The following is a 25,704-nucleotide window of genomic DNA, read 5'->3' as shown; positions in this document are numbered from 1 at the left end:
ACTTCACTATAAACCTAGAATAGAATGGAGCGCGGTGACTACAATATTCAGTAAAGGTGATGGGGGGGATCGAAAGAGGAGGTCTCTCCCACCACTGTACCATAAAAAGTTCGTGGCGGTCTCACCCCCATAATAAGTTATGCGGGTTCAAAGTTAATAAATATGCCAATTTTTATACATTTCTAGGCATGTAAATATTTATATAGTCATTCTTAAACAATATTCAAAGGTAAAACTAAGGAAAAATACATAAAAATATTGAGAAAGTTATATAAAACATTATTTGAATACCTTTATCAATAGGGTAGGTTAGGTTAGGTTATCGGGTATTGTTCAAGTGACCACCCTCTTTCGATACCCCCCCACCCGCTTGAAAATAATTTTTTTATTGAATTTTATTTGAATTATAGTGTATGAAAATTGTCAAAATAACCAACTTTCAACGCCCATAACTTTTTATGGGGGTGAGACCGCCGCAAATTTTTTATGGGGTTTTACTCTGGTGACCACCCTCTTTCGATCCTACCTACCCCTTCCAGGGGTGGGGACCATCATCTAGACATTTACCCAATAGTGTTGCAAAGAACTCCAACGGAATGCATGTACATTTGCTCATGTGCAAAAACGCATGGTAAGCACGCCAGATATTCATAAGTGAGACTGTATAAATAGCTCATTACTAAAATATTGAGGTACGTATTTTGTTTTGTCAAAAAAAAAAAGAGAATCGCAAGAGGCAAAACGTAAACGGTGCGTGTACTTGTCTCTTCGATTTATTTTTATTTTCGACCAGGCCTATGCGATCTTTAATAGCAGCAGCAGCAGAAAACAAGACAACAATCCAGCAAGCAAGTGAACGAGCAGGCAGCAATAATAAAAAAATAGAACGACGACACACCGCGAGAAGTGAAGAAGTTGGAAGCAAACAAATGCGAATCGAAGCAGCGCCGATGTCGAACGACGATACCATACACATTCACATACATACAACATATAAACATACCACGATCCAAATACGTACACACACACGATAGACCAGCAGTTATAGTCATTGTCGATCCGTCCACGTCGGTGTTAATGACCTTCGCTATGTGGCAGCTAGCAGCCATATTTACGAATCCGATGAAACGCCGCGATCTTCGAGATCCTTCAGCGAGTCCAAGCAAATAATACAAACTACAACGCTACCGATACAAGGAATAATATGCAATGCGTTAACGGAAATCGTAAAAATCGCCCCGTGAATGAATCGGAAATCCAGTGCAACTCCTTGAGCACCTAAATACAGAATGTTAAAGTGGTCTTCAACCGAGCACTATGGCCTACAAGTTTAGACCATTTCCTTGGCATTCGAGAAGACACCTGCTCGATTTCGAGTCTTCTCCGATCCAAGTTTTCCTGTGATTTCCTTGGATCGCCTAGGCAAATACTGGGACATTAGTATTCCAAAGACAATCGTCCACTCTCTTGTATCTTCGTTTCGTCCGTCTCATCTTTCTCACATCCAGGAACTACTCACTCAATTCCATAATTTCTCAAAGGAGACTGAAGAGCGCCTCCCGCCTTATCTATCTTTCGGCGTAATCCAGAGGGATTGCTCGCTTGTCAGCATTAGTAGTTGATGAGAATGAAACTCCCAAAGGTTTTCGGGGGTCTCCAACTGAGCACTCAATTCCGCGTCGGTTTTCTCTGGTCCAAGTTTTCCTGTGATTTCGTTGGATCGCCCAGGCGAATGCTGGGACAGCAGTACTCTACAAACAATTTTCCATTCTCCAGAGTTTTCCTTTTATCCGTCTCATCTTTCTCACATTCAATAACCACTCACCCAATTCCATGATTCTTCAAAGGAGGCTGAAGAGCGCCTTCGGCCCTATCTATCTTCCGGCGTAGTCTGGATGTACTGCTCCCTCGTCAGCATTAGCAGTTGATTGGAATAAAATAATCAAAAGATTTCTAGGGGTTTTCAAACGAGTGTCATGGCTTAGAGTTTTAGACCACTCTAGAAGACACCGGTTGATTTCGAATCCACCCATCATTACCTTGAAACCCTCCAGAAAAAAACGTTGCAGGGTGTAAGATAGAATCGTCCCTTAACATTTCATTTTGGAGGAATATATATCTTTTAAACACTAGACGGGTCAGGATTTAGAAAATCAAGCACTTTAGCTACGATGGCATTTAAATTTACTGTTTTCCGTTCTTCAAAAAATTATTCAATCAAAAGAATTTTTTTTTCTTTTTCCTCTGGCTCTAGGTACGTGTAAGAAAACATTACCATTACTACGTACTCGTGGTTATTACACTGCACTCTCCTCAGACCAGTTTTCTGGGCTTAATTTCAAAGGTTACAATTATTTTCCAATCCGATTACGGGAGAGAAAACCATGATGAAATTGTCACCATACTCCTCCTGAACGTACACCACATTGTATACGTATTGTGTAACCGGTAGAGGATATAGTAGTACTATGCAGTAGCTGAAGAACATGTCAAACCACTTGTTGATGCTTTTAGGCGACCATCAAGGACGTTCGCGTGCGTGTGTGTTTGCTGAGTAACTAGTAACCAATACACATGAATACATACAGGTACATATACATGTATGAACAAACACGTACTTTACCACATAGTATGTAGGCAGTTGGTTTACTAACAATTGCAGGACTGTCGTATTTATCTAACGCGAATTTCGTTGACCTGGGTACTTTCTGAAAGTGTTGGGATCTGATCCTTGCTTACCATCAATGAATAAAAAAAAAGCTTTTGGGTGTTTCATTTCTACCAGTTAGTGGTGCTGGTCTAAGGGAAATCTGTCCGGATTACGCCGGAAGATAGGGCGGAAGGCTCTCTTCAGTTTCTTTTGAGAAATTGACATGAAAAAAATGAGACGGATAAAATGAAGACACAAGAAAGTGAAAGATTATTGCGCCTCCAGCATTTGCTTCAGTGGTCCAAGGAAATCACAGAAACATTTTGACTAGGGAAAACAGACCAGGAATCGAACCGATATCCCCGCGAATCCTAAGCAATGGTCTAAACCTCTAGCCCATGCCACTAAGACACCACCGACAACTGACAGATCGTAATGGTCTTTCAAACTACTGCAAAGAGAGAAATGAATAACTTCCAGAGTTGAACAAGATCTTGAAAAACCAATCAGCTCTCGCGTTGTATTGGTATAGATATACATAGATAGATAGATAATAGATATACAGACATATGTATGCTATGTGATTGTGACGGTAATAAGTCTGGTGCAGAACCAGGTGTAAAATTTCACGCGTCGACATGATTTTGATATTGATTTCGCGTAAACAAAAACTGTCCAAACAATAATATGAGCTAATGAATGAACATCAACGAATTCTATTGTTACACAGCTGCCAATTATCAGAGAATTAATTAAGCGTCTATTAGATTACAAGCCAGTCCATTTTATTTGCATTCTTCTTATTCAAGCTTAACAATAAGTCAAAACGACCTTGATGCTATTTTCATTTTTGCGAATCAACTTCCCTTTTCAGATCTTTTTTTTACCGTAGGTACCATTACATGAGCGGCATATGAAAATGGAAATAACAACAAATATGTGATACACAGATTCTACTTTTGTCATCGCGGAACGTTTTCAGTGTTAACCATGAGCCGTAAGCAGGCTATTGTTGTATGAAAATTTCATGACTATTTATAAAAATGCGAACAATGAATTTACATGAAATTATGACTAAGTGCCCTAGTATTTTCCCAGTTTTGCAAACAATGTGGATTATTCTACATGATTATTGTCTTCTAACAACAGTAAATATGCATATGGGATAGGTATGGGTAGGCTGTACAGGCTCAGGCAATCATATAACAACACGTTTAATTCCATCAGTGGCTAAATGTCCTAGGCTGCTTTAATGATATTTAAAGGAGACTGTATTGTATTCTATAAACAAATTTTGGAATTTTCGGTTCTAACAATACACCAAAATCATCTACAACTTATTAGCATCCAAACGAATCTAGGAATAATTAGTATGCTGTAGGTATGGTTAGAGTTAACTCACTTCGAAACATTTAAGCTTGAATTTGAAAAAGAAATACAGCAATAATACTGTAATGTTCGTTGGTTTAACAAATTAACTTTTAAGAAGAAAACTGTTTATTTACACTAATTATTATTGAACTTAAAAACACTATTAAATTATTTACTAAACTTAGGTAGTTATTCTATTTGTTTACACTACTGTTACTATTCAATGTTCTATTTATTTCACTTTTATCACTGTCAATTTATTTATTGATTCACTTCTGCAACGGTCAATTTATTTCTACTCTACTCTACTCTTTACTGTTTTGGCCCCTTTCGGGAAGTTTCTCGAGTCGGCCGGAAAAGTCTCGTTTTCTTTGAACTGTTTAATTGCTTTGCCGGAACGCAGGTACGACACACACGTTTACAGATACGGCGCACATGAAGAAAGACGCCCGCGGCTAGTCGGCGAATCGATAAGCCGCTCACACACACGTATGCCCGATCGCACACAAACACGCCCGTGCTCACTACAATACCATGAAAGATTGACAAGAGCAGAGATAAAATGAAACAAAAATTAAAAATTGTACAAGTGCAAATGTAGCAAGCCATATACGCGGTGTACGTGAACGTAATCACGATTGATTATGAAGCCAGACAACTAAAACTAACTCAAAGAACACAGAAGGTCGTTGAAAACATAACTAAAATAAAATCTAGGCAAGACAGACAAGTTTAGTTAGTACTTCAAAGAATGCACACTTAAACGTAAATAGTAAACTTAGAAATTAATGATGTAAGTTATAATATCAAATTAAGTCATTATTTAAATAGCTTTCTTGGAAAATATTAAAAAAAAAAAAGAACATGATAAATTGGACGCTATTTTTATCTTACATAAATAACAATTACTTATAATTTGTGTTGAATCTTTTCTACAATTATGTAGAAAATAAAAATGAAGAAGGCAACTTTATATTTCGAAGCGAGAACAAAAATTATCAAGACCTTACTGACAAGACAAGAATCACGCCAGAAAAGAATTGAGAAGGCAATACGTAAAATAACTTTTTGTCTTACTCAAGAATTTGACAAGAAATTTACAGATATGGCGAGATTGCTTATGGCGTGCTAATGTGATCAAATCTGATCGAAATCGTGGTTCCGATGAATTACTTACTGATCAAAAGCTAGATTAACAATCAGCATAAGAATATATGATGTGCTTTTCACACAAATCTAAACATCTAAAATACTTTAGTTAGCAACAGCTGGGTGAAGCAGCGTATGGGTCAAAACTTTCAACGCTTGGTCCATGACACATGACCCATCTACGCTCACTCCTAGCTACGTCCCTGGGTGTGTATTTTACATAGATTTGGAATCAATCAATTTCCTATTGCATTCCTAATAGGCGAATGAAATGTGTTTAGTGTCTGTTAAAAACACGGAAGAGTTTTGATTAACAATAATTATTATTAGATAAATAATGAAGAACGAACGAAAGCATTATGCCCAGTCAGATTACGTAATACTTATTACTGGTGGTGTGGTTATTTTAAGAAGTACACAATATCGAAGAAAATTAATCGGCACGCATGCGTTATTGATATATAAACACACGCGCACACGCGCACACACATACAGTAGGTATAACTTCGCGATTAAATCGCGACAGCCTTGATCTCAACTTGAATTACAATTGAAGTTAAGCCTATTTTTATGGTGGTATTTAAAGGCGAACTTGTATTGATTAAACATTGTTTAAATTCAAACAACACACGAGAACGACTAAACAAACACCGAAACGATCTGTTTTTGATAATAAAATCGAAACTTGAGCTAACTATTACCAGAGAAATCGTAAATAACTGTTAAACGCGCACATAACTTGTTACACTAGTGCATTCGTTCATCAAATTTATTTGTAATTGTTTAAAGAATAATCAATAATGTCATGTTCAACAAAGTAAACGAGGATGCGATTGGGTAGGTAGGTCGATAGTGAGGGTTATTACTCGAGTCATTACGAATTAAGCAACTCATTATTAGTATAAATACAAAGTTTTATCGTAATTATGTTTGTAGTCTTTTAACTATCGTCGGGAGTTCCTTGCTTGGCTGGAAGAGATATCATCTGTTTACAGGGTCTCTTGCCCAGGTAAAACCATGGTTTACAAGTGACATACCCTCATTAATCAAGGCAGGGATTCACTTGAAGACGACCCACGGCCAGGCCGACCGATCGAGGTGGCCAATCCGGAAAACATTCAAAGCATCGAAAAATAAATACTGGAAGATGCCCGACTTAAGAAGAAACAGCTCGCAGAAATGGTAGGAGTATGAGATACAAACATTTTAAAAATATTTCACGATCATCTTGGCATGACTAAAGTCAGCGCAAGATCGGTGGTGAGAATGCTCATCCATCTCAAAAACAACAGCGTGTGGAGTGTTCTCGCGCATTTTTGGACTTCCATAGTGAAGATAAGGATGGAGTATTGACTCGAATTGTTACTTTGGACAAAACTGGGGTTCATCATCATGAGCCTGGACAGGACTCAATGCAGTAGTACAAAAAAGGCACACCACCGACCAGGAAGTTTAAGATGTTAGAGTCGGCTGGGAAAATCATGCGGACAGTCTTTTAGGACTCAGAAGGGATCCTGTTGATTGATTATAAAGATAAAGGTGTCTGGATAATACTTATGCTTCAATCCTAGAGCGGTTAAAGGAAGCAGTCAAAGAAAAAAGAAGAGGAAAACTGACCAAAGGTGTCCTCCTTCTGAATGACAACGTACCTGTTCACAAGAGCCGTGTTACGATGACTGCCCTACAGAAGATGGTCTTCGAAATTTTGACTCACCCACCCTACAGTCCTGACCTAGCTCCCAGAGATTATTACCCATTCCCAAACTTAAAAAAATGCCTTGGGAAGAAATTTTCTTTCGACGTATTTTTCACACAAAGACAACGAAGTATACGTAAGTTAATTGAAACATCAGAAAAATGTACAAGGGTAGCAGGTGTATACAAGGGTGTAAGTCAGCATTGTGCATTGTTAGTGTTGTGTACGTCATTAGTTAGTTGCTTACTACGTCCGTGTCGTCTTTTCCTATAGTAACCTAAGTGTGGTTACTCGTTTTTTATGACGATGGAGATTGATGTTTCATGTTCAAAACAAACGCCTAGTCATGTAGGTATCGTCATGAATCCAAAATGTTAACGAAAATCACTTACCTTCAGGTTTTAACCTATCCATTGCAAAACAGGAATAAGGTGGAGGTGGTGATTCTGCAATAAAATAAAAAACAAATCAGCATCTACATATAAAATACACTAATACATATCTACTAGTGAACAAAATTAAAAATAACACACGTTTGCAGACTCGTACCTACTGTCAAATATTTATGTTGGGCCCAGATGCCAAATTCATACGATAGGGTGGCAAATTAAAAAGTATTAGAAGAATTTAGAGAATTGTAGATGTTGAGTAATCAAGCGCTTTTTAGAGAAAGGCTTTACATGACGATCTGCTCAATTTTAAACGAAACCGATTGTAACTCGTTCTGTGCACATTTTGCTCGGAATGGATCGCGATCTGTTAATTTGGCATCTGAGTGGCAATATAATTTATTACATTTCTCTTTCATGAATGTCTCAAAGCATAAAGATGATTGTTTTATCATTAACGTAATAATTATTCACAGCCTGCTTCTTGTTAAAGTTCCTATTATTTATATGCCCACACATTTAGTTAGAGAAAGCCTATGCGAACAGAAATAAAATTTTCACTATACTTATTAAAGCATTTACTTTCACTTTTCGATTTCCCTAGCATTTTTCATGTTTGTTGTATAGTGACGTCACTTCATGAGATGTGACGAGTAGTGGTTTAAACTAAAAAGTCGAATACAGAAGATTAGAATAATTTCGTAGCGAATTTTCAATAGAATATTTATCTCATGGGGGGTTTTCAGATTTTGAGAAATTGTTGTTGCGGATAAAATGAGTAAACACCAGACGTAACATATTTTAAAGAGAACCCAAAGCTCAAGGTCAATTATGTAATACATTTAATTTATAATAGGAAAATCTCGTCGTTATTTTTTTATCTCCAATTTTAGACATGTTCTACTACATCTATCTAAATAGAAATAAGAAATTGTCCCAAACAATACATTTTTATCGAAGTTCTACATTAAAACGGATTGGAATCTAAATCTCTCTCATCATCAGTAGATTTTCTTATAACATTCATTGTAATACTTTAAATCTCCGGTAGAGTCCTGACTCTGTATGACCTTCTCCTCCCTTATGTATAGGGATGATCATTAATGAATTTTTCCCTATCCTAACAGGTAACATATGTATCAAAGAAATTCCCTAAATTTTCCGATTTTCCCGAAAACTATTATCAAAAAAGGAATGAATTTGTTAAGTTGCACATAAAAATAGGAAAGAGTAGAGGTGCGTGTCCAACCAGTCTTAGGACTGATGACTTTATGATGATGATGATGATGATGATGACGACGTTTGAACGTTGTTCCCCTGTGTAATTAGAGCAGAATATCGGTAAGCCAATAGCACATTACGAAACCCCGGACAGGTAAGTAACCTATGTAATCAGCATATTAATTATGCTAGAATTCTTCATACCGCGAACAAAATAACTGTCATTGATAGAAATTAATGTTGAATGTCTTAAAAATTTTTATTTCGCTGTTGCTGTTAGGCTATTGCTGTAAATTTCTGATACTTTTGGTATTTCTTCAGTGAGAGAAATGTTTTATTTGTGAATTCACTTAATAGTCACACAGGTGCCTTGGTTTGATGTTAGTGGTTGAGCTATCTGCGTTCTTTTTGTTCTTCATCTCAACAATTTTCTCAACAACCCCAATTTCTACTGTCATAAGAAGTCTCTACTCTAAATATATATGTGTATTTTACTCCAACGTTATTCTTCCAGACGCCAAAATACACACACCAATCAAATTCAAACGTTCCCAAACAATCAGCTTCCAGAGCTTTGGCAGAAATCATTTCAGTCAAATTCTCACACCCTTATCATATGATCACAATGTGTCCAGTCCGTACGACTGGGTAGTGTCGGATTCCCGAGGAAGAAGTCCTCGGACCTACCGACTAAAACCCCTCTAGAAACTAGAACTACATCCCACATCCTTAACTATTTGTAAACAGTAATTTAAAATATAGGTCTACCTCTATTCCACCTAGCACCTGTTTCTGCTTCTAATATGTCTGTAACTAGTCCTTCGTGCCTAAAAGATGTCTCGCCTATTTTTTATTGACTTCCATAGAGTCTTATTCTTTCTAATACCTCTTCATTTCTAACCTTCCCTATCCTCGGTACACTCATCATTCGCCTGTAACACCACATTTCCAACGCATCCGTACAGAGCCGCGTTTCAGACATGCACCTTTAACAATCTTTTTCGGATTTCTAAATTAACCGTTCGTGAGCATATAAGTGACTTCCCTTTATTAAGGGCTACTCGACCCTGCGCTATCCTTTGCTTTATATCTCATCTACTGCTCCTTCCATCCTGAATTAGCTGACTTCCTTGATACCGAAAATCAGCGAACTCCTATGTTTATATTCACTCTTACTCTACTTTCTCATAAAACAATCTCTATCGCATTTACCCAAACGTAAAATTATAACAATATATTCTACACATATTAAGTATGCACCAAAGCGTCTTAAAACAAATTACATCCCGTAAAAAACCAATCAGGCACACAAATTCTTCTACATATTACAATACTGTCGACTGTACCACTGTACGCGGTGTATACATACATACACACTACACTTTAATGTCCTCGTATTGGTTTTAACAGTCGACAGATCGGCGGGCCTGCCACTTTAAAGTCAAAATCGCGGCGCCAACCGCGATAAATGTTTGCACGGCTAGGCGCCAGTGTAAAGTAGTTTATTTATTATTAGTAGCGGTGCTGTTGCTTGCCTTTATTCTACATACATACATACATACATATACATTTGTACGTAAAATAGGCGCACACGTACTAACACTACAACACCATCTCCATCCATCTTCGTCCGTTGTTGATGTCGCAGCTTTTGTTAATAAATGTATGTATGCACATGAATGTCTAAAATGTTCTCACCGTACCCATCCTTCCTTTTATTGTTATTATTTTTTGGTGTAACATCTATTTTTAACCATTCTGTGTTTGCTAAAAATTATTTAGGTTTCATCATCATAAGATCGTCAGGCTTAAAACTGGTTACACACGCATCTCTACTCTTTCCTACCCTGAGCTAATCATCGCATTTCCCTAAAACTAGAACAACCCACATCCTTAACTATTCGCCTGTATTTAGGTTTATCAGAAAAAAAAATACGGACTCTATTACGTCAAAGTAAAATGCATGTCTAATAAGTGAATCAAATAGAAAAAGGCTGACTGTTTTTCAACTACTAAAGATAAATTTATGGTTAGGTACGTAGTCAAACGTTCCTCGAACAGGAACCTCCTAATCCTAAATGCAAACAGTTGCGTTCGAGATAGAGAAAATTCGAATTAAGGAAAATTTCTGCCTGATTTAACATATTATTTAGTTATTAATTATCAACAGACGTCGGGACAGTTCGGCGCTGCAGTCATTCAAATTGCAATAAGTCATTTACACTTACATATGTACGTATTGATGTTAATTGATAATTAGACATTCATTAAAAAGCTTAAAGTGCAACTGCGTAGGTACCGTCGATTATAAAATAGTATATTACTCGAGTCGACTCGAATGGAATGCCAGAAATCAGGAGAAAAGCGACATATGGCGGCAGACTGTCGTCAGCGTCATTGCCGTCGTCTGCATTTGCCTATTGCGATTTAATTACGTAAATAAGTCTTGCAAATTGTTATGGACACACTTACCAATCGATTTTTATGCATTGGCATTCCTATCAGAAGTAAATCGACATCACGATAACTGTGACATAAAGAGAAACGAAAAGTGTCTGCTGGTCTGTTTGTACCTAGTCATAAATAATACTCTACTCTTACCTAACACAAACTTACGAGGGTGGATTGATAAGTTTCCGGCCTGACCAAGAAAAACAAGGTTTTTAAAAATTTTTTTTTTTTTTTAATTTCTCAACATAATCTCCTCCAAGGCTGATACATTTCTCATAGCGGTGTTCCAGTCTATTAATGCCATCTCTATAGACTGATTCGTCAAGCTCCTCAAAATAACCATTTACAGCTTCGATTACTTCTTCATTGTCCGCAAATCTCTTACCGCCAAGCCATTTTTTGAGATTAGGGAACAGAAAATAGTCACTCGGGGCTAGGTCTGGAGAGTAAGGAGGGTGCGGCATCAATTCAAACTTTAGATCGTTGATTTTAGCCGTCGCAACGATTGACGTATGCGCTGGTGCGTTATCGTGATGAAACAAGATTTTTTTCTTCGCCAGATGAGGTCGTTTAATTTTCACCTCGTGGCTCAAACGTTGCAATAAGTCTGCGTAGTATTGACCAGTGATAGTATTACCCTTTGCAAGGTAATCAATGTATATAATACCTCTTGCATCCCAAAAAACAGTAGCCATAACCTTGTTCGCCGAAAAAATTGTTTTTGCCTTCTTTGGAGTTGGTTCCCCTGGTCCAATCCACTGTTTAGACTGTTCTTTGGTTTCAGGAGTGTAGTGGTGGACCCACGTTTCGTCAACGGTTACGAATCGACGCAAAAATTCGCTTGGATTACGCTTATACAATGACAAATTTGCGGTAGAAATGTTTTTTCGAATCAATTTTTGGTCGACTGTTAGCAAACGCGGCACCCATCTGGCACAGAGCTTTTCCATATGCAAATGTTGGTGCAAAATATGTTGCACACGTTCATATGACATCTTACAGGTCTCAGCTATCTCACGCACTTTCAATCTGCGGTCTCCCAGCACTATTTGATGAATTTTTTCGATCATATCTGGAGTTGTGACCTCAACGGGGCGTCCTGAGCGAGGCCCATCAGGTGCTCACACGACCCTTTTTAAACTCGGAAACCCACTGCTTAACGGTTGAATATGACGGGGAGGATGTCCCCAGTGTTGAGTCCATCTCTTTTTTAATTTCCTTCGGCGTTAACCCCTTCAAATAAAAGTATTTGATGACAGCACGATTTTCCTGCTTTTCCATTTTTACGAAAACCACAGAGGCGTCTTGTTCAGCGTGCTGTCAAACCTACACTAGCAAGGAGATCGGGCTGAAACTATAGCTACAAGCTATCCAAGGATGGTACTATAGAATGTCACCTCAAGGTAGGCCTAGTGGCGTCATCTCTTGGTTAGGCCGGAAACTTATCAATCCACCCTCGTAATATAATATGGATCGTTGGTTATCAGACGTTCTAATGGTATTATCATTAAAAAATATAAGATAATTTAGATAATATGTAGATTACTTATACCTCAAGAGTCACTCAACAAATATTACCGAGGATATCACTTTTGTAAAGAACGATAATTAGAGAGAACAGAGAAAAAATTGGCATAGTGATAATTCTTGGCTGATCTGAACCAGTTCAAAATCACAATTCCCGTAAACTGAAAGATTTCGTAGGTGTGTTGAAAAACTCAGAGAAAATTAGATTAAATTACCGTTTGCGAACATATGGGGGGGATACGTATTCTAATTTTCGGGAAATGCGAAGATTGGCTCAGGGTAGGATGTGCGTGTACAACCAGTCTTTGAACTGACAACTTTTGCTTATACCATAGGAGTTGCGATATACTGTTTTACAGCATTAATTGCATCAGTAATTACAGATAACAATTTGCAAACGCTTAAAATTAAATAGAAGTTATGGTAGACACCATAAGTAAGTGTTTTAATCTGGATTGGAATATTTAATATTCTGGGATAGTCTCTTCTTCGGTCGATTCGGAAAATGTGCGATTTTATTTGTTTTGCGGAAATAGAACCGATTTGTTTCGAGCTGAATCTTAGCCAAGCTAAATTTAGTGCACAAATTTATCAAGTTAAATCTAAAATAAGCGCACTCTTGGACAGACAAATGTATCGTTAACTTGGTTAATCGCATGCAAATTTGTTAAAATCAATAAACAAAATACGATTATAAAGAGAGAATATATTTGTTTAAATAATTATCTGACTAAGCGTAAGCTAAATATACCTATATCAGTTGCTGCACATCAAATTCCATTTTAATTTATCTGTAAAGGGATTTCAATAAAATAGTGAGTGATGTAGTCTCAGTCTTGCGCGTTAAGCTATGGTCTTGCTCAATAATAGAGAAAACTGTACAAAAAGGAAAGACTACGTACATAGGATTTGTAGATTTAGAAAAAGCTTTTGACAATGTTAAATGGGACAAGATGTTAAATATACTTAAAAATGTAGTGATGAGTTACAGAGATAGAAGAGTGATACTTAGTTTATATAAAGAGTAAGAGATAGTTATAGAGCTGAGGCTGTAATGTAGAGAATTAAATATTAGGAAGGGAATCAGACAGGGATGCACACTGTTACCGCTACTCTTTAATCTATACATCGAAGACGCGATAAACATCACTAAAGACAATGCAGCTGTAGGGATAGATATACAAAGGCAAAAGATTAGTATGCCTAGATTTACAGATGATATAGCAGTTTTAGCATCTAGCAAGAGAAATTCTAAATAATATGTCTAGTCAAAGGCATATTAGAGGCAGAAACGGAAGTTAGGAGGGATAGAGGTAGGCCTAGATTAGATTACTGTTCGCAAATAATAGTTAAGGATGTGGGTTGTTCTAGTTTTAGGGAAATGCGAAGATGAGCTCCGGATAGGAAAGAGTGGAGGTGCGTGTCCAACCAGTGTTAGGACTGACGACCTTATGATGACGATAAATTGTTAAAATCTAGTAAAGCACACCGAAAATATCAAATACTAAAAATTTTTTGTTCCTAGAAAGAAATACATGAAAGTTTCTTCAAGTAGTTTAATTCATAAATTCATTGAAAGTAATTACTTTTCTTTTAGTCTTGTGTATTTCGTCTTGGTCTTTATACTGGCAAAAAATAGGAATGTTGAAGGGCGCTATTATTTATATTTAATATTATTCACACATTCAAAATAACAGTTTCTGTTTGTCTTACTGAGAACAGCTAAACTACTAACTATTCACGTGTATTATTAATTAATATTCCAAAAATTTAGCACGTTTTATTAGCTAGTACGGACAATTATTGAGCAAAAATACGTAATTAAATTACGTCTGGAGTAAGTAATGTATGTGCCTAATTAATAGTTATAAATTCAGAAGTAATTACTGCATGCTGATTTAATGACGCCGTTTATTATCTCCAAAGGCGTTAACATTTCCATTATTTATCTACTAGTTAAATTCAATCGTTTCTCCGAAACACTAAACACTAAACACGAAAATTTAAATAAAAATTCAAAATAAATTAAATTATTACACGTGGTATAAAGAAATTTAATCTTAATAATAATAAACAAATGGTTAATAAAGGAAAAATTCACCAAAACTAACCTTCAACTCATTCCAGAACCCATTAGGAAAAGTTAATCCGCCTCCCCAAGAATTATTTCTAGATCCACCCCTCTAATAATATAAATAACATAATACGTTATAACATTATTTGTTTAAAGATCTACATATGTTTTTGCAATGATTTACGTCTGATAAACATTAATTAGTAATTGTCAATAAGACCCTGAAGCCCTGACGAATATTATAGAGTCTATTCCATTACAACCCTTCCCAAAGGGGCGAGTGAACTAATCAGTTTCTTCTCCATTTGCAATGTATTTTGCATCGAATATTTGCACAAGCAATTATTAGTTATTGTTATTTTCTATTCATAAATTAATGTATAATAAGTTATTGTTTTAATGCAATTTTAATGCAATTTGTGAAATCAAGTTGGTCACAACTTATTTACTTCGCTGAAATTTACAAACTCGCTTGAAATTCAATCTTTTTTATTTCTGCAAGATACCTACCCTCAATTTTTCCAGTCGGTTAACCACAAACTACTAACTTAATCGCCCTAAATTATCCCCTGTCAGGGGCATCAGCGAGCTGAAGAAATATAAATATATGCTTTCAAACGTGAGCAATTTCAGTAAAAAGGAAAAGAAATATTTATGCGTACAATGTAGAAATAAATTACCATTACCGTGACAACCTGTGCATGCATGCAGTATATAGTCGAACACATTTTAGATACAGTGGAATTCGTTTATTATGACTCCGCCTATATTGACCAACCGTTTAATATGAAGTAATTGCAGTGTTAAGTTTGGTTTTCGTATTAAATTCTCTATAGGAAAGTTTGGATATAATGACTCCGTTTAAAATGACGTACTGTTTATTATGACTGATTCTCAAGAAATCATATTCGGCTATAGTGACCGAAATCATTAATAATTTTTCTGACCCTTCTTATGTATATTGATATTACAATTCATAGTTCTTTTTATTTTTCTATTAATAAATATAGACGAACTACNGTTAATAAATATATACAATTTGTAGTTTTTCTCTCTATTAAACTAAATAACTAACCAAAATAGAAAGTTGCTTATTTTCTAAAACTATGCTTTGTATGACGCCCGCTTAGTATGACGTGTTTGCCATTTCCCTTTGACGTCATTATAAGCGGATTTTACTGTTTGTTTTAGTTTTATTTTTTGCAGTATGAAAGATTTCGTTTTCATTTTATATCTCAGCTTCTACCAAACCAATTTTTATAAAATAAAATGGAAGAAAAGTCTTAAGATATCTCTTTTACTTAGTACTTAACGTAAATTTGAAATGAAAACCACTTTAATGTCGCTTTTCGCTCATTTCTACACGCACAGATTTAGTAGCAGTTTAGTGTAACATTATACATATTACATACATACATATATCAATAAAAATTAATTAAACTCCTCAGAAAGACATCTAAAATAATAATAATGGTCTTCAAGTAATCGCATAATAAACATTTAGTAACACTTAGATATCTGAAGTGAAGAAGATTTGTTTTGTGCGTAATCGACTGCAATACGAATTAGTTAGATATTAAAACATTATTGTTTACTGTTAAATACAAAACTGGGTCATAGTTTTTAATTTAAATCAAAATTATCATAAGTCAAGGATCGTTATTGTATTTGTTATACGGTACCTACACAACCACAACGATAAACTTGTCACTTTTAATATATTTTATATTTTGAATTTTTTAATTGTTTATCTTCCTTCAATAGCTATCAGTCTCATTCACATACGTATAGGTACATATTTTAACCAAAACAATTTACCACGTATCTTTGGTAATATGTAAGGGTCTACTTATTATCTCACAAAAAATAACTTTTGAGTTTTAGTAATTCAAAATTATTTGGAATGAATTATGATCCACCAGTCGAATTATGTATCTACAGAGAAATTAAAGAAATGTGTTTATTACTCTGTTCAAAAATACAAAAAAATATTACAGTTAAGACACACATGTCGAGTCCCAATAATTCGTATTTTTAGATTTATTGCTGCTTTACGAAATCTTAAAGCATGATAAGAATGATTAAAATAAGCACTGTCGGTTAATCTTTGGTGATGAATAGAGTATCAATAATTAAGAAATAAAACAATTGTGAGGGTACCAAAACTATAATAACACATGCATCGTAAAATTCTTCAAGGATAATTCAAGCATGAGCGAAAATGCATGATTCGGTGAACGAGTTGAGTGTACATATTTCTCAACCACTCTATTTCAAAATATTGCCTGCTTCTTTGAAAACTAACTGAACTTTTTAACAAAACTATCAAAAGCTTCAAATTACATTTATATGACTTTTATTTTCCTTTGATGATTGCATTATTATCATCATCATCGTCACCATATGGTCGTCTTTTTTTTTCCTATCTTGAATTAACTTCTGTATTTCCTTAATACTAGGATATCCTACAGTAATTTAATCTTCTACTCCTCTTAACTGCTGCTTCTGCTTCTAATTTACACCAACATAACGAAATATTTTAAAGGTAACATCTGAAGGCAGTGTAGAGTGCATCTCGTGATAGCGCCGCAACGTAAGAGGGTGTAAAAAGTATGTACAAAAAGTACCCCAACTAAGGAGCCGATAATGAATGAGAACAGTTGCCAATTTGACAGCAGCATTATTTTATCGCCCTTGGTTATCGTAAGCGACAAGTGACGAAACATTCATACCTACTCGAGACCTTCGCAACAGCTGGTACACAGACAGGCCAATTGCACGTGCTACGATTAGTAGTTTAGCAGCTACTATTCGATTGGAAATGTTATCGCTATTACCACAAAATATAAAAATAAGTTATTTTTGGATTTGGTATCTAACAAATCAGCGACTGATAATAGTCCATTTTAAAAATGAGAAATATAACTTTGTCTAGCTTGATATACACAGATACACACGTCCTAAAATGTTTTTGAACCGCACCTTTTGTAATGCAATTACACACGTATAATAATAAGTATTTACAATAGGTGTGTGACGTGTTATTCTTTCTTTTTTTTCTTCTTTTTCTTAAAAAAGCTCCAAGGCATGTCTTATTAGTCTGTCACTCGGTCTCGTTTGTTCTTTTTCGCAGAATGTTAACTCGGCTGGTACGGCAATGAGTGAGTAACATTAATTGTGGCACTGACAAGCCGCCGGCATTTATTATAGGTTTTAATGCCAAGAAAAGACTACAAAGCGCTCAGCATCTTTCATATTGTACACACATTCATACACACATACCTACACATATGCTGGCAACTGATGTTTTCACAGAATTTTTAACGTTTCTCTTGTGTTGTGCTTGTAGAATACATATACGTAACTATTTTAAACGAAAACACGTGGATACTAATCGGTCGTCAAGTATTAAACACAACAGATTTCAGATTTTATCTAATTAAGAGAATATACACACATTGGTACTCTGAAATAAACGTACACGAACGACAGCCATTTTTATTATAATTAATTTATAAACTATGTAGTTGAATATGGTATCCAAACTAATTTAGCGTACATATCGTCATATTTACAAAAAAATGCGATTCCACTGAATTAGCTACATATTCTGGATGCAGCAGTTTTGAAGATTTGTTGCAGTAGTTTTAGTTGAGGGTAGTATTTAATGGAAGTTTAGCAGAATTAGCCACTAGCCACAAAATCATACACATAAGTTTTATAAAATGTGCACTAATTCAATAAATCCATTCATCAATATTTTTTCCTTCCACGTATTACGGATTCAAAGACGTCTTTTTTTGCAAATTGCAAATTACCTGCTTCTACATACATATAGTCTGTTAATTTGGAAAGGAAACCTAATATTCAGGTGTCCACATAATCAAGCTGTATGGAACGGTAGCAGAATGTAAATATAATAAGAATCGACCTCTTGACGGTTACTGAAACATATATTTTCTGTTTAACTAATAAAGAAATTCTCTTTCGCCACCGTTCACATTATAATGAGGCGGCAACGTAATCGGCGCTCGACCTACCACCCGGTAGATTCTGAAGAACGTAGTTAACGCTGAAAGCAGACACGTAATAATAAGCAAGGAGAGGCCTGGCGCCGTCGTTATCGCTGACTGGGCCGACGGACCTCTTGTGGTAGTTGAATGTCGCTGATAGCGGCTGTACGACCGGGCCCACAGCGAAGCGGCCGATCGTCACAACGAGCGAATGCCAGGAACGAACCCGTGATTTCCATTCTCGCCGTAATAATTTCGCTTCACAACTGACCCGACAGACAGCAAGCAGAGTAATCGTTTCTTCGATAGGAATCTTCGATTCCATCACCTACAATGACTGGCAAAACGCTTCAGGAGGGTACAAACTTCTAGTACTAGTAACCGTGGATCTTATCAATACTGTTTAGTGTTCTCTCCATACATCTAAACTCTAGAAGACAAAGGAACCCTTATAAATTCAGTGTCACAAATAGGGTTGCCACCTTTTCAGGCTTTACATAAAGTATTTCTCGATTAAAAGGTTAAAAAAAAAGTACTCAGCATAAAAATAAGGGATTTTATTTTTTGTTTTTAAAAACATATTTTTTGTTACACCTAGCAGCCAGTAACAAATTATTGTTGCTCTTAAATACGTTAATAGCCTCTCAACATGGCAAACAAAGATTTATGTTAACTTAAAGTTCATTTTTAATTAGTTTTAATGAAGCTCTATTCCTGTTGTCCCGTCACTTTGCGTTAATAACAGAGAATACTCTTTCTGTAAATGCTGAAGTGGTCAGAACGGATAGCAAAAGTGACACTACTTTGAACAGATTTGGGAAATCACGTTGTTTCGTAAATATGGCTTGCCATTCTTCTGTGCAATATTATTAATGTAAAAATACTCTGAATTTCGAATAATCGCTTACAAAATTACGATGTTTACTTAAGGCCTTAAATAAAGTGTTTTTGTGTATTTTCTTTATGTGTCTTGTAAAGTATAACGTATGCACAGTCGAAATTGAGTACAATACTTATAATAAAGTACGGGTGGCAACCCCAGCCACAGCCGTTTTCCTTTGAAATTATTAGCAGGTCCTGTGGCGCTCGGTGTAATAGGTGTAGGTACGTGTAGAAAAAATTGATTGAGAAAGCAAAAACACCCAGTTGCTGAATAATTATGTATCTCTGCTCGTAACTGATACTGTAGCTAATTTGGAATAAATTCTTAAAATTCTATTCTTAAAAATTCTTCCGTCATTATCTAAATATAATTCGACTGAAACAAAGAAACTGAAAACCTGTGAGAAGCGAGTAAATAACCTTGAATTTTGCGACCGTTTCCCTCTAATTTTTAACTCGTCATCAAATATTAACGACATCTTCAACGACCTAAATGGATTCTTTAATAATAAGATTGGAATGACACGAAGAATCCATTACCACTTATCCCATATTCCATCCCGTCCCATCAGTCAGTCGTTCTCACAATCAAGAAACAGCGGTCGCCGCCTTTTTGGCTATGGTCGAGGAGCGGTAGAGACAAAACCCACAATCATTACCTGTTGCTGGTCGTCACGAAGTCGTTCGTGGTCAGAACCGAAACCGACCAATTCGTAATGTTCTCATTTAAATTTTGTCTTAAACCCATTAAATCTATTATGGTTCAGATAGAAGGGCAGAAGAGAATTAAAAAATTACAACTATTGAGAAACGGTTACTACTTGGATTTTTTTATTTTAAACTGTTTTCTGGTTTCTAAGATGTATATGGATCACTGCGTTATATGTTTTGAGTACATATTTTGATACCACTTATCTTTTAGAGTTTGTTTAGTCTGCACTTAATTTCTCATACATATTACACGTTTTAAGCGGTCCATATAAATAAATTCGTCTACATTTTTCTTCCTTGTTAGGGGGGACGAAGGTAGAGGGAGGAGTCCAAAAAAGGTGAAATTCTGAGTGACATATTTTATGGACGAAATCAATAAAAGTTCCATTTTATTTGTATGGATAGGTGCTACTGCTGGCTTCGAAGCAACGTTCTCAATAAGCCGGTCATCAACGAAAGGGCCAAAGCAAACACAAACAGATGAGGCAGTAGCGACCACAGCCTCCTGGTATAGTAAGAGAATGAATGAGAAGAAACGCGGCTTTTTATTGCAGTCGTGTTCCGGGAAGGCATCCACTCAGGAATCTAAGTGGGCCGGACGCGCTGGCTGCTTACCGACAACCACGATGATGAGATGAGATCGTAACCGTTCAAAAATGCGGCCCCTTCAACAGCCCGAGGCCTAATAACATGGAAAGAAACGATTCGGTTAACGAAGGGCTAACTTTCAGAGTTGAACGCAAGGAATTTCTTCAGAAAATAAATACCGAAGGAAGAATTAATCAAATTCCAGTTAGGACAGATGTCGCTCATAACGACAGTGTTAATAAACTTTACAAAGTTTGTATTTTTGTAACATTTTCTGTGAACCAATTTTCTTCATCGATATACTGCTCGTATTCTCTTTCATGCTGCTTCATATTACAAAAGGAAAATGAAGCTCGATTCTCACTATGCATTCCGTTTTCCTTCGATATAGGTTCCGTAAGAGTAGCATATAATTTGATAATATTATTCATACTTGAACGTTTCCTTCCGAATCATTACACCATACATGTAGGTAATGTGAAACTGACTGTGGTCTGAGGAAAATTTAATGATTTCCGCTATTATTCTCGATGAGGTGGAGCATTTTGTAAAAAAAAAACGTAGAAGATATCTTTCGATGTGCAATATATGCATTTATGCATGTATTAAACATGTTATAAAGCTAATGTTTTCCAAATCGTTAAATCCCGTTTAAAAGATCGTTCAGACAGTAACAGATACGAAAATTCCTTTTTATGCCACCTATAATAATCAGCATTTATAGGGTCCATAATATTATGTACCTAACGTATTAATTAACAGATTGTTGTTAAGAAATGTATATAACAACTGCTTGGTATACAAAAGCATACATGGATTACCATTAATTAATATGGACATAAACAAAAATAGCTTAATTGATGATATTTATATATTGACAAACATGCAGTAGGTGAATTAATTACTGATATTGGACCACACACTCAAGATATTTTTGTAAACTGCTTCAATCGCCTTTACTGGGTCCTTAATATTACGGGGTATTTTTAAATTTACACCCAACAAGTTACGTATTATAGTAAGCCGATTTGTATGAAACTATTATTAGACTGGGTCAAGTTCTCTGTTAGCGTTCAACAGAATTTTGGCAATTAAAAATGCATTAGAATAGGCGACATACACAGGTACGAAAAATGTGCGATATTTTCGTTGATAAATAAAAAAAATAACCAAACTTCTTGCATCATCATCAGAAGGTCGTCAGTCTTAAGACTGGTTGGACACGCACCTTCACTCTTTCCTACCCTGAGTTAATCTTCGCATTTCCCTAAAACTAGAACAACCCACATCCTTAACTATTTGCGAGCAGTAATCTAATCTAGGTCTACCCCAACTCTACTTATGAACTTCCACAGTCCTCTGTTCTCCTATTCTTTCTAATACCTCGTCATTTCTAACCTTCTCTATCCACGGTATCCTCATCATTCGCCTGTTACATCACACTTTTGCCTTTTAGTTTTATACACATTATAAAAATTGTAGTTTATTTTTCTTCTTTGTAAAATCAATAACCCAAGAATTGTGAAAGGAAAAACGGTGGAAGTCAAAAGCGAAATATTACAGAGTGCAAGTTGACTTATTGCTTCGTGAAACTGCAAAATGAATTTTCAAAGCTGTTCAGTATCATCCGCTTTATTTATGTTACGTCGGCTAATTATTTGCGGCACCCAAGTTTACTAATGCCGGACAGCAACATCCGTAAATCACAAGAAAGCCTGACACTGGTTCTTAGTATGGTTTGAACAACAAATTGAGAACCTATGCAATGGATTTTTAAACTTTAATCTTTCATTTCTTCTGTTTCATCGTTCTCTTCAATCCGCTTATTCCCGTCCCAGTTTACATTACAGTGTAGGCTGAAAGGACTATCCGCCCATCACTATTACTAATTATCGAATTTAAATAATTAAAGTCAATGAGGCCCTAATTATCCCAGTACCGAAATTAATAATGATATAGGTGTGTATTTGGATTCATTTTACAAACATTCCACCATTAAATTTGACAGTTTAAGCCCTACGTGTCTTACTGAACATAAATATCTAATTACGTACAAAATTAGCTATAGTTTCGTTAAAGGATCTTAAATTATGGAGTGTACTACAGTTGTGGATGTTAGTTGTCGCTCTTGACAGCGTGTAGTTTTCTATTTACTACAGTGCTGTTGAAATGCGACCATGGTGGAAAAGCAGCAAGGCAGGAGGAGAACAAGAAATCCTTGAAGCTGGAAATGTACGCCCGGACGGCGTCGAAGTCGTCGGTAGAAATTTATGTTACGAGCATTTAATCTGAAAATTATTCTAATTCACCATACAGCCAAGNTTCTCCAATTCTTTCTAATACCTCGTCATTTCTAACCTTCTCTATCCACGGTATCCTCATCATTCGCCTGTTACATCACACTTTTGCCTTTTAGTTTTATACACATTATAAAAATTGTAGTTTATTTTTCTTCTTTGTAAAATCAATAACCCAAGAATTGTGAAAGGAAAAACGGTGGAAGTCAAAAGCGAAATATTACAGAGTGCAAGTTGACTTATTGCTTCGTGAAACTGCAAAATGAATTTTCAAAGCTGTTCAGTATCATCCGCTTTATTTATGTTACGTCGGCTAATTATTTGCGGCACCCAAGTTTACTAATGCCGGACAGCAACATCCGTAAATCACAAGAAAGCCTGACACTGGTTCTTAGTATGGTTTGAACAACAAATTGAGAACCTATGCAATGGATTTTTAAACTTTAATCTTTCATTTCTTCTGTTTCATCGTTCTCTTCAATCCGCTTATTCCCGTCCCAGTTTACATTACAGTGTAGGCTGAAAGGACTATCCGCCCATCACTATTACTAATTATCGAATTTAAATAATTAAAGTCAATGAGGCCCTAATTATCCCAGTACCGAAATTAATAATGATATAGGTGTGTATTTGGATTCATTTTACAAACATTCCACCATTAAATTTGATAGTTTAAGCCCTACGTGTCTTACTGAACATAAATATCTAATTACGTACAAAATTAGCTATAGTTTCGTTAAAGGATCTTAAATTATGGAGTGTACTACAGTTGTGGATGTTAGTTGTCGCTCTTGACAGCGTGTAGTTTTCTATTTACTACAGTGCTGTTGAAATGCGACCATGGTGGAAAAGCAGCAAGGCAGGAGGAGAACAAGAAATCCTTGAAGCTGGAAATGTACGCCCGGACGGCGTCGAAGTCGTCGGTAGAAATTTATGTTACGAGCATTTAATCTGAAAATTATTCTAATTCACCATACAGCCAAGGCATCGGCGGAGTACATAAAAAAAAAGGCCAGAGATATGAATGCGCTCTTTAGATATTTACATTATATGGAATGCATATTATTAAAGTGGTTTTTAAAAGTCATTAAATTAATGACACTTCTTCAAAGGATTATGTAAAATAACTATGTTTGTACCTACTGTAGTACCTGTCTATCTGTTTTTATATTATAGTCGTGGAGCCACTCTGATGCGGAAATCGACAAATAGTTTTGAAATGCTCGAATTGTAGACCATAAACATTTTATCGAAGAAACAGGATATTCATAATTTTTGTTTCAGCTGAGGTATCTATCGTAAATCAAGTGAATGTTGTTATAGTGTTTGAGACCATAAAATCTATGCACGGGCGGCTGGTATAGGTACATACATATGTATAGTTAGAGAGCTGCAGAACTACCAAAGAATTAGAGGATGTGCTTTAGCGGATGTAGATGAGGATGTGAAATTTAACGAAGTTATGCTTAGGGATGTAAATTTATTGACATTTCTTCCTGATATACATATCTGTGTATGTGATTTTACGTAGGTAGGAATTGCAACCGTGGATAGAAATCAGGATTACGTATTAAAAAGAGTAAGACAACAGAGAGCGCTATGGAAGTCAATAAGAATAGGTTGGTAGGATACCTTCTCAGGCAAGTTAAGAGACATATTGGAAGCAGAAACGGAAGTTAGGAGGTGTAGAAGTAGACCTAAATTACTTAAATTATTGTTCACAAATAATGTTAAGGATGTGGAATGTTTCAGTTTTAGGGAAATGCAAAGACTATCTCAGGATGAAAGAGTAGAGGTGCGTGTCCAATCAGTTTAAGAACTGACGACCGTATGATAATAAATACACCTTATGATTAAGTGTACTAACACCACATCTAACACTCCTTGTGCAAAATCATCTTTTACTGAGTAGTACATCAAATGAGGAGTTTGGATCTTTGGCCAAGCGCGTCGCGGTATGCCTTTAATTATTGAACTTAACTTTTGAAAAATAGATGAGTAAGCATTTGCAGAACACCACCTAGCTTCATCATAAGGTCGTCAGCCTTAAGACTGGCTGGAACACCCCTTCGTATCCTGGGCTAATCTTCGCATTTCCCTAAAATTGGAGCATCGCACATCCTCAACTATTTGAAAACAGTAATTCAACAGCCATTCCCTTACACCCAATAAAAATCTAATCCAAGATTTTCTTTATCATTGCGAGTATTTTCAATGATAATCAATTACTAATTTCAGTTAATTACGTATCATAGAGTAGTATCTCCAAATGATTGTAAACTAAGATTTAACATTATCATTTCATCTGCCAACACTTTTATTTCTTAATTAATGAGTTACATACATTATACGATTGGAAAGGAACAAAAGCCAAGTGAAGAATCACAACGAGAGCAAACATAATTCAGAACAAGCATCAAGATCAGATTCTGCCCTCATCTTGATTTGGCAAAACAGCAAAGCCTTTTCGGGCCAACTTCATGTTCACAAAACAAACCTTCTGTTTATTTTCCGGGTTACGGTACATATTATATACCATTTTACGTTACCTTAACTGTAATGCCACATTTGAAACGTGATAGGTTAAACATGGGCATTCTCTCTTTTTTTTTTTGTATTAGTCATACTGTACTTATCAGATGAGTCCATCAAAAGTTAGTACTATTGTACGTTGAACGTCGGAAT

At 35.8% G+C, this 25,704-nt stretch overlaps 1 protein-coding gene across 1 annotated transcript in view; it reads right to left on the bottom strand.

Annotated features, from left to right (window-relative positions):
* The window catches only part of LOC108734313 (mothers against decapentaplegic homolog 6), an 80,877-nt gene that overhangs the window by 48,628 nt on the left and 6,545 nt on the right, over positions 1–25,704 (bottom strand). Inside the window, exon 2 of the mRNA XM_018465807.1 lies at positions 7,259–7,312. Coding sequence (XP_018321309.1) covers positions 7,259–7,312 — 54 coding nt within the window. The remainder of the gene's footprint in view (positions 1–7,258; positions 7,313–25,704) is intronic.

The sequence above is a fragment of the Agrilus planipennis genome, unplaced genomic scaffold, assembly GCF_000699045.2.
Source record: "Agrilus planipennis isolate EAB-ADULT unplaced genomic scaffold, Apla_2.0 scaffold83, whole genome shotgun sequence".
NCBI lineage: Eukaryota > Metazoa > Arthropoda > Insecta > Coleoptera > Buprestidae > Agrilus > Agrilus planipennis.
This window is presented reverse-complemented; position numbering and strand designations above follow the sequence as displayed.